We start from the raw sequence: 14,465 nt of genomic DNA, 5'->3' as shown, positions 1-14,465 counted from the left end.
AGAGCCCAACAAAATCCAAACAGTACCATGCCCAGACAGACAGTAGTCAAACTGTCAAATTCCCAGGACAGAGAGTCCTAAAAGCTGCCACTGAAAGGCAACATATATGTACAAGGGAATCCAAGAAAGATTAATTGCAGATTTCTCATTAGAAATCATGGAGGAAAGAAGGTAGTGGAATGCTAGTGCTGAAGGAAACAACTGCCAACCAATAATTTTTTATTTTATTTTATTTAATTTATTTATTTTTTTCCAACCAATAATTTTATCCACCAAGAGTGTATTTCAAAAATGAGGGGGACAAAATAGATCAAAGACCTAAATATAAGAGCCAGAACTATCAAACTCCTAGAAGAAAACACAGGGAAGCATCTTCAGGACCTTGTATTAGGCAATGGTTTCTTAGACTTTACCCAAAGCACAAGCAACAAAAGAAAAAACAGAAAAATGAGACCTCATGAAAATCAAACACTTTTGTTCCTTAAAGGACTTTATCATGAAAGTAAAAAGACAACATACACAACGTGGGAAAATATTTGGAAACTACATATCTGATAAAGGATTACTATCCAGTATATATAAAGAAATCCTTCAACTGGACAACAAAGACAACCTAATTAGAAAATGGGCAAAAGACTTAACAGATAGCTTGCCAAAGAAAATATACAAATGGCCAGAAGGCAAATAAAAAGATGCTCAACATCATTAGCCATGAAGGAAATGCAAATCAAAACCACAGTGATAAACCATTTCACACTCATGAGAATGATTTCAATAAAAAAAAACAAAAAACAACAAGTGTTGGAGAGATGCGGACAAATAGGAACACTCATTCATTGCTGGTGGCAATGTAAAATGGTGTAGCCACAGTGGAAGAGAATCTGGTGGTTCTTCAGAGCACTATGTATAGAACTACCATATGACCAGCAACCCCACTACTAAGTATAAACCCAAACGAATAGAAAGCAGGTGCTCAGATATTTGTACACTGATGTTTACAGCAGCATTACGCACAATTGCCAAAAGATGGAAGCAACCCAAGTGTCCATCACCCGATAAATGGATAAATAAAATATGGTACATGCATATGATGGAAAATTATTCAGCCGTAAAAAGGAATGAAGTCCTGATATGTGCTACAACATGGATGAACCCTGAAGATATCATGTTGACTGAAATAAGCCAGACACAAAAGGACAAATATTGTATGATTTCACTGATTTGAAACAATTAGAATATGAAAACTCATAGAGCCAGAATCTAGACTATTGGTTACCAGAGTCTGGGGCCTGAGGGGTGGGATAGGGGATGGGAAATTAAGGCTTAAAATGTACAGGGTTCCTACTTGGAATGATGGAAATGTTTTGGTAATGAATGGTGGTAATGGTAGCACAACACTGTGAATGCAATTAATAGCTCTAAAATATATATCTGAATATGATTAAAAGAGGAAATGTTAAATTGTGTATATGGTAACAGAATAAAAATTTAAAAAAAATCCATGGAATGACACAAACGGTGAATCTTAAGTTAAACCATGGACATAAATTAGCATACAATTATAAAAATGAGCTACCTTCAAATGTAATAAATATTCCACATCAATACAAGGTGTTGGTGGAGGGGTGGGATATGGGAATCCTGCATTTTACACGTGATTGTTCTGTAAACCCACAACTTCTCTAATAAAGAAGAAAAAAGTGAGGGAGATCCCTACCACTAGACCTACATTACAAGCAAAGCTAAAGGAGTTCTTCAAACTGAAAGGAAAGAACACCACAGAGTAGACTGAAGAAATATCTTGGTGCAAATTAAAATGAAAATACAACATACCAAAACATGGGATGCAGCGAATGCAATGTTGGGAGTAAGTTTGTATCTTTAAATGCTTCCATTAATAAAAAAAAAGATCGCAAATCAGAGATCTAACTTCAAACTTAAAGAACGAGAAAAAAGAGTGCAAACTAAACTAAACCCACAGTGAAAAGAAGGAAATAAAGATTAGAGCAGAGATAAATGAAACAGATGATAGACAATAGAGAGAATCAACAAAACCAAAAGCTGGTTATTTAATAAGATCACTAAGATCAACAAATGTTTAGCTTGGTAATGTGCAAAAACTAAAATAAAAAACAAAAGAGAGGACAATACTACTAAATCTATAGAAACAAAAAGGTTATAAGAGAGTATTATGAACAACTGTATGCCAACACACTCCAAAACCTAGAAGAAATGGATGAAGTCTAGAAACACCCAAACTACCTACACTGACCCAAGAGGAAACAGAAGATTTCAACAGACCAATAATAAGTAAAGAGATTCAATCAGTCATCAAAAACTTTCTCAACATGATAAAGGGCGTATATGAAAAACCCACTGCTAACATCATATGCAATGGTGCAAAACTGTAAGCTTTTCTTTTAAGATCAGGAACAAGACAAGGATGCCCACTGTCACCACTGTTATTCAACATTGTAGTAGAAGTTCTAGCCAGATCAAATAGGCAAGAAAAAGAAATAAAAGGTATCCAAACTGGAAAGAAAGAAGTAAAACTTTGACTATTTTGCAGATGACATGATCTATATACAGAAAATCCTGAAACATCCACAATAAACCTACTAGAGCTAATATAAATGAATTCAGCAAAGTGCCAGGGTACAGTATCAACATGCAAAAATCAGGAGTGTTTCTATAAACTAGAAATGAGCACTCTGAAGAGCCAATCAAGAAAGAAATTCCATGTACAATGGCAACTAAAAGAATCAAATAGCTAGGAATGAATCTAACCAGATGATTTAAATGACTTGTACACAGAAAAACTACAAAACATTAGTAAAAGAAATCAGAGACTTAAATAAATGGAAGGATATTTTGTGTCTGTGGATTAGAAGACTAAATATAATTAAGATGTCAATTTTCTGCTAAGTGATTTACAGTTTCAATGCAATTCCAACAAAAATTCCAACAGACTTCTTTGCCAAAATGGAAAGGCAATCATCAAATCTGTATGGAAAGGTAAGGGACCATGATTAGTCAAAACCACCTTGAAAAAGAACAAAGTTGGAGGACTTCACACTTCCCTACTGTAAAACTTATTACAAAGCTACAGTAATCAAGACAGCACAGTACTGGTACAAGGACAGACATAAAGACAACAGGAATAAAATGGAGAGTTCAGAAATAAATGCTCACATATGACCAACTGATCTTTGACAAGGGCGCCAAACCCACTCAATGGGAAAAGAATAATCTCAACAAATGGTGCTGGGACAAATGGATATCCATAGGCAAAACAATGAAGGTGGACTCCTACCTTACATATACAAAAATCAACTCAAAATGGATCAAAGACCTTAATATAAGAACTGGGCCCATAAAACTCCTAAACGAAAACATAGGAAATCAACTTCAAGACCCTGTGTTAGGCAATGGTTTCTTAGATTTATATCCAAAGCAGAAGCAACAAAAGAAAAAATAGATAAACGAAACTCCATCAAAATTAAAAACTTTTGTGTGTTAAAGGGCTTCATCATGAAAGTAAAAAGGCAACCTGCACAATGGGAGAAAATATTTGGAAATTACGTATCTGATATCTGATAAAGGTTTAGGATCCAGAATCTATTTAAAAATCCTACAATTCGACAAGACAAACAACCCAATTAAAAAATGGGCAAAAGACCTGAATAGACATTTCTCCAAAGGTATATACAAATAGCCAAGAAGCACATGAAAAGATCATTAGCCATTAAGGAAATGCAAATTAAAACCACGATAAGATGCCATCTCATACCCACTATTAAAAGGATACTATTCACAAAAAAAGAAAACAGATATTGAAGAGGATGTGGAGAAACAGGACACTTGTTCACTTTTGAAGGGAATGTAAAATGCTGTAGCCACCATGGAAAACAGTTTGGCAGTTCCTAGAAAGTCAATTAAAGAATTACCACATGAGCTGGCAATCACACTTCTAGGTATAAACCCCAAAGAATTGAAAGCAGGGACCTGAACAGATATTTGCACATAGATGTTCACAGCATTATTCACAACTGCCAAAAGTTGGAAGCAACCCAAGTGTCTACCAACAGAAGAATGGATAAAGAAACTATGGTACATACAAACAACGGAGTATTATTTTGTCAAAGGAATGAAGTTCTGATACATGTGACAACCTGGAAGAACCTTCAAAACATCATGTTGATTGAAATAAGCCAGCCACAAAAGGTAAACACTGTATAATCTCACCAATACAAAATAATTAGAATAAGCAAATTCAGAAACTAGAATACAGGAGCCAGAGGCTAGGGTGGGGTTAAGGATATGGGAGTTTACACTTAATTGGTACAGTTTCTGTTTGGGGTGATGAAAAAGTTTTGGTGATGAATGGTGGTGATGGTAGCACAAAATTATCAATGTAATTTATGCCACCAAATTAAATATTTGAATGTGGTTAAAAGGGGGAAATTTTAAGTTGTATATATGTCACCAGAATAAAAATTTTTAAAAAGTAAAACAGGACTGTACAACACAGTGAACCCCAATGCAAATTATGGACTATAGTTAATAGTATCATTATAGTAATTATAATAATATTTCATCAATTGTAACAATTAATGAAAAGTGTTAATAAGGAGAACCGTGTGTTTGAGGGAAGGGATACGGGAACTCTGTATTTTCTCCATGATTTTTTCTGTAAACCTAGATGTTCTCTGATAAAATTTAAGAAAATTTTAAAAACATAAAACATAAAAAGGAAAAAAACCCAACAGTGCTTCTCACACATTTCCACAGAAGACCCTCTTAACATATGAAAGGGAAAGAACTTACAGCCTGGCAGGCATGCGGGAGAGGGAGGCAGAACACCTATGGTAACTTGCTACCAAATCAAAGAATTCTTTGTAATCTTACATGCAATGCCAAAAATTTCTATGAGGCATTTTATTTTCTACTTTATCATTCACCCATGATTAAAACAATCTTCCACCAAATCTTCCAATATACTTGCATATCCAAGATACACTGTCTTTAACCTTTGATTTCACAGTCTGGCACATTGCTGCATACCCCCAGGAGTATGTGTATTACAGTTTAAGAAGCATAGAAACAGGCGAAAATTTTAAACTTTACTTTACTGTAAATGTTATTTTAAAATATCTGTAACTATCTGTAACAGTTTTGTTTAAAGTCACTATTATAAACAGCTCCCTGAAGACACTGGTTCAATGTCATGCTGTAACAGCAACAAAAAGCTGGGCTCAGCATTAAAAGAAAGCCTGCTAAGCTGGAAAACTGTATTCTATAACCTTATAACAGGCCCTCTAACATCCATTCACGCAGGAAATACTTTTGGAATTCAGTTCACTTCACTTGGACAAAGACAAAACAAAGAAATGAGTGAGTAATTCGCACAAGGGAATAGAATAACAGGGTAAGTCGCTAGGACTTTTAGTAAAAATAAATATATTGCATCAAACAATGAATTAATCAAGAGGTGATATAAGCTAAAAACTGTAAACAGATTAAAGAATTTAAAAGCTTTAATTCATGACAAACCCAGTCTGTTATTAAGGAAAGGTGGGGATGCTCTGGTGATAAACTCCCAACTTTTGAAAACACATAGCCCCATGAACACAGTTAAGCTCTGTAAGAATTTCACAGTGAAAAACACTTGATTCATATTCTGAGAATAAAGTTACATATTTTACTTCAGATCTTCAAGTTTACTGTTATAAATTCCTTACTGAAAATTTAAAATACAAACCAAGAATTACAGAGCTATGTATTTACATCAACATTCACTCCCGAGGAAACATAAATGATATAACAAATCATAAAACTTGAAGAACTGCACCAGAAAGTATTAGTTGAGAAGAACATTTAATAGGTTATAACTAGCTCATTCAGCTAGCTGATTAAAATTGCCTATTTCCTACTTAAGAACCTTCTTTTCTTATATATGTCCAAGATTCTTTCCAAAAAAAAAATTTCTTTTACTGGTTACACGTGAAACCTCTGGTATAGAAGTTACATTTACATAGGTTTTTAATTTTATCTATATATATACTATCTCAAGACAAAGCAATTAAATTAGTTAATTCTTACCTTCTGAATATATGTGCCAAATAATAAGAACGCTGTCAGTATCAACAGAGATAACATGATCCCCAAAGGGCTGCAAAAGATGGATTTCTGCCTTATGGCCCTTAAACGTATGTACTACCTACAATGTTAAAGTTTAAAAGAATTTCATATTATTTTATCATGTAATATTATTCATATTAATCAAAAAGCATACTAATACTGAAGAAGCTAGCTTTAAGAAATGTAGTCAACTTTTGATTATCCAAGGTTATATCAACAAAGAGCAAGGCATCAGGCACATTTACCTGTTCCCTTAGCTAGTTCAGTAAGGAAATAAAGCATGGATTAAGAACAAAGGAAAAAAAAAAAAAAAGAACAAAGAGTGTGACCTCTAGGGCTTAAGGACTTCCCACTTGAGGTTAATGAGGAGGCAGGGCAGACAGGCAGACACAGGTGGGTCCCTCACCCAATTCAGCCAGACTAACTCCATGCATCCTAGAGCCAGGTCATCTCTCAAATTTGTCCCAGGAAAAACTTAGAAACCAAACACTAGACTCTGACCAGAAAAGATCCTTCCTTAAGAGTGGAGAAAAGAGAAAAGAGACTCTAGCTTTCTCCAAATAGGGAGCAAGCACCAGGTTCTTAGAAAAGTAGTTGTGGGCTGAGTTGTTCATAATGAAGAAGCCAAGCAGTGGTGCAAATACAAATCTCCTAGAAAAGCTATTTCAAAACATACATGTCTAAGTCCTACCCCACTAACTCTACAAAGAAGCTCCAGAGATGAGATCTGATTGGACAGGAAAATTTTGAAGCAGCCCAAGAAATTCTGGCATTCATCCCTGATAAAGAGAATTGAACTAAACCATCAGTTTTTAACTAATCCTTTTAGGTATTTCATAAAATCAATGTTCTCCCTCCAGAAAACTGAATACGCATTGAAAAAAAACAACTATGTATATTTCAAGAGTGTCCCAGGTAAATAATGGCAACGTTAAAGCTCCCTCCACTATCATGACAATTGACTACTGACCACATGAGACAGACAAGTTAAAACAGATCAGTGATACCAACCTCTTTATTACGGGCAAATGCGGAGAAAACATTCCCATAAGCAGCAAAGACTAGCCTCCCGTCAGCTGCCATGCAGCAGATATCCTGTGGAACAGAGTTACCTAAGCAAAAAGAAAATAGAAAAACAAAAGTCACAAAGATTTAAGATCTTGGAACAAAACAGAAACTTTAAGTATAAACATAATTTTCATGGCTATAATTTTTTAAAAAGTATATAAATAAAAATGAGAGCTAAGAATTAGACTAAAAATTTCGAACTTAACGTTATTTTAGCTATCAAATAGCAACTGTCAGACTAAGAATAAGAAATCATCTTGACCTTCCCTAAAAGACTAAATGTCTATCATTTGCAGACTTAAAAACATAATCCAGATGGTCATCTATCCTCCGTGTGAACACCTCTGGGAACATCAAGTTCACTAACTCCAGGAAAATCTTAAGAATAAATCAAAACCTAGATCCCTATCTAACTCTACCCTTTGGACCAGCCCCAAACAACTCCAAATGATCTTCTACATATCAACTATTCAAATAACTGAAGACAATTAATATGATATCCACTTGGTCTTCTCCAAGGTAAATATGCCCATCACTTCTAACCATTTCTCACGACATAAGTTTTTCAATTACTGTCTCACTATCTTGGCCACACTGACCTTTTTTTTTTTAAATTTCCTTTTGGGGGAGTAGGAACATAGGGGAATGTCTTAAACATTTTCCACACAGTACATTCTATTTTGGGATACTGTTTCCATAATACTATTTTTATGTTTATCACTCACTTTTGTATTCAATTTAAGTTACAGTGCCTTTCTTCTGCCTCCTAATCTTAAAAATGTGAGTTTATCAGACATACATATTGGATACCTTATACGTCCCCTCTGTTTCTCTCACAAGGACCATATTTGCCAGAGAAACTAGAATCTTTCAGCCCTGGCAAGCCATTCTTTATAAGCAGATTTCAAAAACATAAATATTCCTTCCATTGGAAAAAAATAACAAAATGCAGGGAAAGGGAAAACTCTTTCCTACATTAGAAGGAATGATGGAAGCAGAAAATCACTATTCAGCAACTATCATACTAACAGCTATTTCAGGCAAAAATCATCACCAAATGCTAAAAGCAGTGGGTGAAACATTTTCAAAGGCTATTTACACAGTCTCAATGTGCTTGCCACAAGATATTTCTTAAAAAAAATTTTTTTTATTATGAACTTCAACATATATACATAATAGTGATAACTTTCAAAGTACAATTCAACAAGTAGAGAGCAAATTTCAAAGAATGTCATGGGTCACAGTTACACAACTTCAGCTTTTTCCATTATTGTAAAATACACATACAAAAAGCTGTCAACTTTTGATGTACAGCTCAGCAAGCAGTTATATAGGTAATTTCAAAAACTGTTAAGAGGTTACAGTTCCACAGTCTCAGTTCTTTCCCTATTATGCAACATAAGGTACATACAGAAAGGTGACAACTTTCAAAACACAATCCAACGAGTAGCCATAGAGCAAATTTCAAAGGATGTTATAGGTTACAGTTCCACCATGTTATCTACCTCCTTTCAGCTATTCCAACACCCCAGCATCCAAAAATATATATATTTATTTATATAACAAGATATTTAGTAATTACAAAGGGGAAAAATGTAACTTTAATGTGTTGCTTCCAGACAGATGGTGCCTTAAGCAAATAATCAGTTATCACTGCCATGAAAAGGACTAACCAACAGCATGTGCCTGCTGGTATTATGCACTGAGAACTCAGCATCATTTCTGTGCTATTCCTCTCAAAAGCACATAAACTGAATCTGATCAGGAAGAAAAAAAACAAAAACAAAAACAAAAAGAACATTCTAAAAAAAGAAGTAGCTTGTAGTCTTCAAACATATCAATGTCATGAAACACAGTCTGAAGCGAGGTTCCCGATTAAAGGAGACTAAAGACTAAAGGACATTACTGAGTCAACTGGTAAAATCTGAATAAAGTTAACAGATTAGTTAAGAATATTGTATAAATATTTAGTTCCTCATTTTGACAATTTTATTGTGTTTCTATAAGGGAAATCCTTGCTCTTAGGAAATACACGTTTTAGGGTAAAGGGACATCATGTCTGCAATTTATTCACAAATGGTTTAGAAAAATACTAGGTTGTGTGTGTACATACAAAGAGAGATGGGAGAGATGGGGAGGAAAGAGGGAAGCAAACGCAGTAAAAAGTTAACATTTGGGGATCTGGGGGAACAGTATACAGGAATTCTTTGTTCTATTCTTCCAACTTTTCTGTCTTAAACTTATGTCCAAAAATTAAGAGAAGATAATAAACATGCATAAATTCAGAATAAATTCCACACTTACTTACTGCAGCTAGACTAAGTTTCTGAACCTGTTAAAAAAAAAAAAAAAAAAGATTAAATACATTTTCATCAGCCCAGACAATTATAATTACCTGACATTTAAAGATTAAGATACAACTTCATACATAAATTAGCTATGCTGTCCTTAAAAAAGGCACTTACTACCTCTAATTTTCAGGATAAGGAAAGCTTGTACTTTCAACTACACCAGCAGTGGTGATGGCAGGGGTAGGCAAACCTTTCCTGTACAGGGCCAGATAGTAAATATTTCAGTCTGTGTGTGTCATGTTGTCTCTGTAGCAACTATCCAACTCTGCTACTGTAGCATGGAAGTGGCCACAGAAAATACACAAACGAATGTGTGTGGCTCTATTCCTATAAAACTTTATTTATGGACACCAAAATTTGATTTCCATACAATTTTTATGGGTCATAAAATATTATTCTTTTGATATTTCCTATCCATTTAAAAATACAAAAACCATCATAGATCCTGGGTTATACTACAACAAGCAGTGGTGCATGGCACTGGCTCACAGACTGTAGTTCACTGTGGGGATCTACGGTTACTGAACCAACTGTTGTGACCTTGAAAAAGTTACTTAACCTTCCTGTGCCTCGAATTCCTCATCTGTAAATTAGAGACACCTACTTTATGGGAATGTTGTGAAAATTCAATGAACAAATTTGCGCAAAACATTTAGAATGAAGCCAAACAGTAAATCATATATTTTAGCGTCTTTACCACCATCATCCCTTTCCACAACTTGTCTATAGTTTCCCCTTTAGAAAAAACTAATCTATAGGAAGTATGGGAACACTAAAATAGCCATCGCCATGGAATAGAGCACTTGAGGCCCAAACTAGTGACTTGGGTTGACTAATGCCATTTTTTTTACTCCCAGGTTAGTTTCAGTTTCAAAAGTCATCCCCCAATGCACTGGTTCATCCTAGCAATGAAGACAGTCCTTCCATAACAGCATCTACGTACTATGATATGATGATGAAAGAAAATTAAAAAATGCATCACCAGTGTTAGAACTAGAGGGGACCTTAAAAACCATGTAATTGTCATTACAATGACAATTCCAGAGCACCCAGAAGTAGAATGCTAAATTTTTATAAAACACACAAACCTGTTATTCTCCTAACCAGATTGTCTCTTTGGAAGTAGAGCACAAGGAAAAATATGTGTGTGTGCGATTTGTCAGGAAAGACACCATGCCAAAAATAAGATTTCAACACTTCTTTGAAATAAAACAATTAGAAAAGCGGCATTTCAGGGAGGAAACTTTGATCAGCAAACCCAAAGGTTAGCAAGCAAGGAACAAGTGGGAAGAAAGGTAACAGTAAGTACCCATGCAATATTAATCATGCCACTCTAACCCAACCTTTCTCCATTACTAACCAAGGCTTTGGGAAGCCTCCCATTCCTTTCCCCTCTTTCTTCTTACATGAACTCAACCCACTCCCAACACCCAGGTCTTACTAATAATTCATTTAGTTTCACAATCCTTCAAAGAAGACAATTTTTTAGGATGGTGATGGAAAAGTGCTTAGTTAACAGTGGCTATTAACCTCATCCTCAAAAATAGGTTTTTCTTCTCCCAGAGATTACATTATCTTGAAGAAAACAAAATAAGTAAAATATGTAAAAAACAAAAGCAAAAACCAACACACACACACACAAATAACAATGAAAGTATTTCAAGGAATGATGAGAAGTTAAAGGAGAAAAACCAACACTTACAAGCAGTAGGGCTTTGGACAAGTAATTTAATTGTTCTTCGATTTCGTTTCCTGGTTTAAATTACGGTGCTACGGAATAAGGAGGATGCAAAGAAACTGATGTAAGGCTTAGAGTGGGTGGCAGCAAGCCATATATCCGATGTTGGTAAAAGACAGGTTCTCAAGGAAGTTTTAAGAAAGAGGTTGGATTGCTATCAAATGTGGAGAGTTCCTTAATCTCACACTTAACAGAACTCCTAACCTATTTAGTCTGAAACCCAATTTGTATCCACGAATTGCACAATAAAGTTGTTTTTAAGTCTTTCTCGCTAAAATGCGAGGGGATGAGGCCTTGTCTTAATCACGTTTACATCTTCAAGGTAAGGCAATTAATAAATATCTACTTAACAAATATATTGCCATAGAACTGAAACGCTTCTAGTTCTTTCCTCTCAGCCAGGTTGTTTCTGAAACTCGCCCTAGTGGACCGCAAGGGCTAGGTCAGCACGTGGATGTGATGGGTGGGGCAGGAGAAAGAAGTCAGGAAGAGAAGTCGAAGTAGGTGGGACAAAGAGAGCGAGCGAGAGCGTAACCAGGACCGAGAGGGGGGCCAGGGCGAGTGGCTCCTGTAAGGCGGACGATGAAAAGGATCACTTACATCATAAGTATGGAAGCTCTTGCCCACGCAGGTGGTCACATAAAACCGGCGTTTCAGCGCGCTGAACCGCACCACGTGTGGAATATCGTTACTAAAAAGCCCTAATGCCCGGAACCCAGCGAAGAGCGAGCTGGCAGTACGACCTTCCGCGCCCCGCTCCATCGCCGCCACGGTCCCGGCTTCGGTCCAGACGGAGAACACGCATCCAATCCTTTACAGCGTCTCCCTTTGGAATCTTTTGCGCCAGCCGCTGACTCATCAGCACTTCCGCTGCCGGCTGCCAATCGCGTGTGCGGAACTTGCTCTCAGTGCATTTGAAAACAAAGTTCCCTCCGGAACTCACAGGGGACTCGAAACTTCGGTTCCGCTGACCACGGTCCTTGGAATCGCGGAGCTCAGGAGGATGGAGGGGAGGGCCATGTTTTAACCCAGATTGAATCAGGTCAAATGTGTGATTATACCTATATAAAAATATGAGGCTACCGGGAAAATTTGGACAATTATTGGATATTTGATGATATTAAGAAATTATGGTTAATTTTTTTACGTGATAGTTTCTTGTGATTGCTTTTTAAAATTCTTGACGTATTTTCGGATGAAATAATATGATGTTTGGGGATATGCTTCAGAATGGTTGGGGATGGGGTGGGGGTATAAATGAAACAAATTAATAATTGTTGAAGCTGGAGAAGGGGTATGTGAGAGTATGTAATACTTCTACTTCAGAATAAGATTGAAATTTTCTGTAATAGATTGGTTTTGTTTCTGTTTTTCACTGAGCTTATTCATAGTAAAAAAAAGAATATTAGTGGATTATTGATTTTTTACTTAGCTTGGAAATATGTAAAAATGAGTTTAATTAATTACTGGGTACGTTTTTAAGGGCTTTCTGAATTGTGTACAATGTGATATTGCTTTTATAATCATAAACAAAGACCCCTGAAAATATTAGCAGTTTAGTCAGAAAATTTAAAAAGTTTACTGATCAGGACTTAACAATTTACAAAGCCTTTGGCACCCATTATCTTAATATAATTCTTAAAATGAAGCTGTGAGGTACTTAGGGCAAATGTTATTATTGCTGTTTTACAAATGAGGAAACTGGTGTGGGGTTAAATGAGTTGTCCAAATTTCCAAAATTCTTTAATGCCAAAATTCATACTAGCGCAAGGTTTAGATGAGGGAGGAGAGGAGAGATCACTGAAGGGCAGCTGGAGGATGGGAGGAACATACATTCAGCAATAGTATTTTCATAACCAATTTCACATAAGATAAGGAACCTGAGTTTCCAAAAGTTTAGCTAACTTGCCCATGGTCACATAATTAATTAATGGCAGTACAATTTGAATTTAGGGCTGACCTGAAGTTTGAAAATTAGAACTGTCTTGGAAAATCTAGTATGGTAGTAGTTGGTAAGCATATTAGCTGTTGGACTGTGATCTTTTGAAGAGAGGGTATTATGGGCTGATTGTGAGTCTTCCATTTTTAGCAGTTGGCCAGAGCTCACTTCTCCCCCATGAGTTGCCTCTTTTTGTTGCTTACTACTTAGCTGCCAGCAAAGGGTGTGGTGGGAAGAAAGGAACTAGCCATCACTGTTTTCACTTAGAGATGTACCCGATGACAGTGGTTCTAGGTTAGAACCAAAGAAGAGGAGGACCACTGTATAGAATGCTGTGGTGGATATAGTAGATCATAGATTCAATACATTGTAGCTTTGCAATATTTAGGTAAATAAAACACATGACTGTCTTATTTGTTGTCATTTCTAAGGCAGTGCTTTTGTAAAAGGCTAAATATGACTGTTTCTGAGCAGTTCTCTTAGTGAAAAGTTTCTTTTTGTTACTGGCTTTGTGTGTTGTTATAGCCAACCTCCAAAATGGCCCACAATGGTCCTTGCCTCCTGGTAGTCATGCCCTTGTGTAGCCCCTCTCACACTGAATAGGGTTGACCCGTATAGCTAGGCTAGGTCACAAAATTGATGCTTCCGACTTGCTTCCTCTTGGAGTACTTGATCTTGGAGAAGCCAAAAACCATGCTGTGAGGACACTCAAGCAGCCATATGGAGAGGTTCACTTGCAGAGGAACTGAGGTTTCCTGGCAACCACCAGTACTAACTTGCCAGACATGTGAGTGAACAACTTTGGAAGCAGATCCTTCAGCCACAATCAGGCCTTCAGATGATGGTGGCCCTGGCGGACATCTTGACTACAACCTTATGAGAGTCACTGAGCCAAAAGCATCCTGCCAAGCCACACCCTGGATTACAGAGTCTCAGAAACTGTAAGATTATTAATATTCATTACTATTTTAAGCCATTAAGTTTTGGGGTAATTTGTTACACAGTAATAGATAACCAACAAATCTATGCTTAGTTTTCTAAATCAAATTTAGAAATGTTTACAGTTCACTTCATTTTATTAACAGAAACACAGAATCACAAGGAAGTTTCAAGATCTTTCTATTCCAATCCCCCATTTCATAGATGAGTGAACTACTGTGGACTATAGCTATCAATTACATAGAAGAAGAGCAGGTGTGTACATCTGTTGTCCTTAATCTCAGTCCAG

The 14,465-nt window shown here is 36.2% G+C and overlaps 1 protein-coding gene across 1 annotated transcript in view; it reads right to left on the bottom strand.

Annotated features, from left to right (window-relative positions):
- The window catches only part of WDR36 (WD repeat domain 36), a 44,193-nt gene extending 32,030 nt beyond the window's left edge, over positions 1-12,163 (bottom strand). Inside the window, exons 1-4 of the mRNA XM_037801798.1 lie at positions 11,899-12,163; positions 9,514-9,541; positions 7,153-7,253; positions 6,103-6,220 (exon numbers count right to left, since the gene is read on the bottom strand). Coding sequence (XP_037657726.1) covers positions 6,103-6,220; positions 7,153-7,253; positions 9,514-9,541; positions 11,899-12,060 — 409 coding nt within the window. The 5' untranslated portion in view covers positions 12,061-12,163. The remainder of the gene's footprint in view (positions 1-6,102; positions 6,221-7,152; positions 7,254-9,513; positions 9,542-11,898) is intronic.
- Positions 12,164-14,465: the final 2,302 nt, after the last annotated feature.

The sequence above is a fragment of the Choloepus didactylus genome, chromosome 13, assembly GCF_015220235.1.
Source record: "Choloepus didactylus isolate mChoDid1 chromosome 13, mChoDid1.pri, whole genome shotgun sequence".
NCBI classification, from domain to species: domain Eukaryota; kingdom Metazoa; phylum Chordata; class Mammalia; order Pilosa; family Megalonychidae; genus Choloepus; species Choloepus didactylus.
This window is presented reverse-complemented; position numbering and strand designations above follow the sequence as displayed.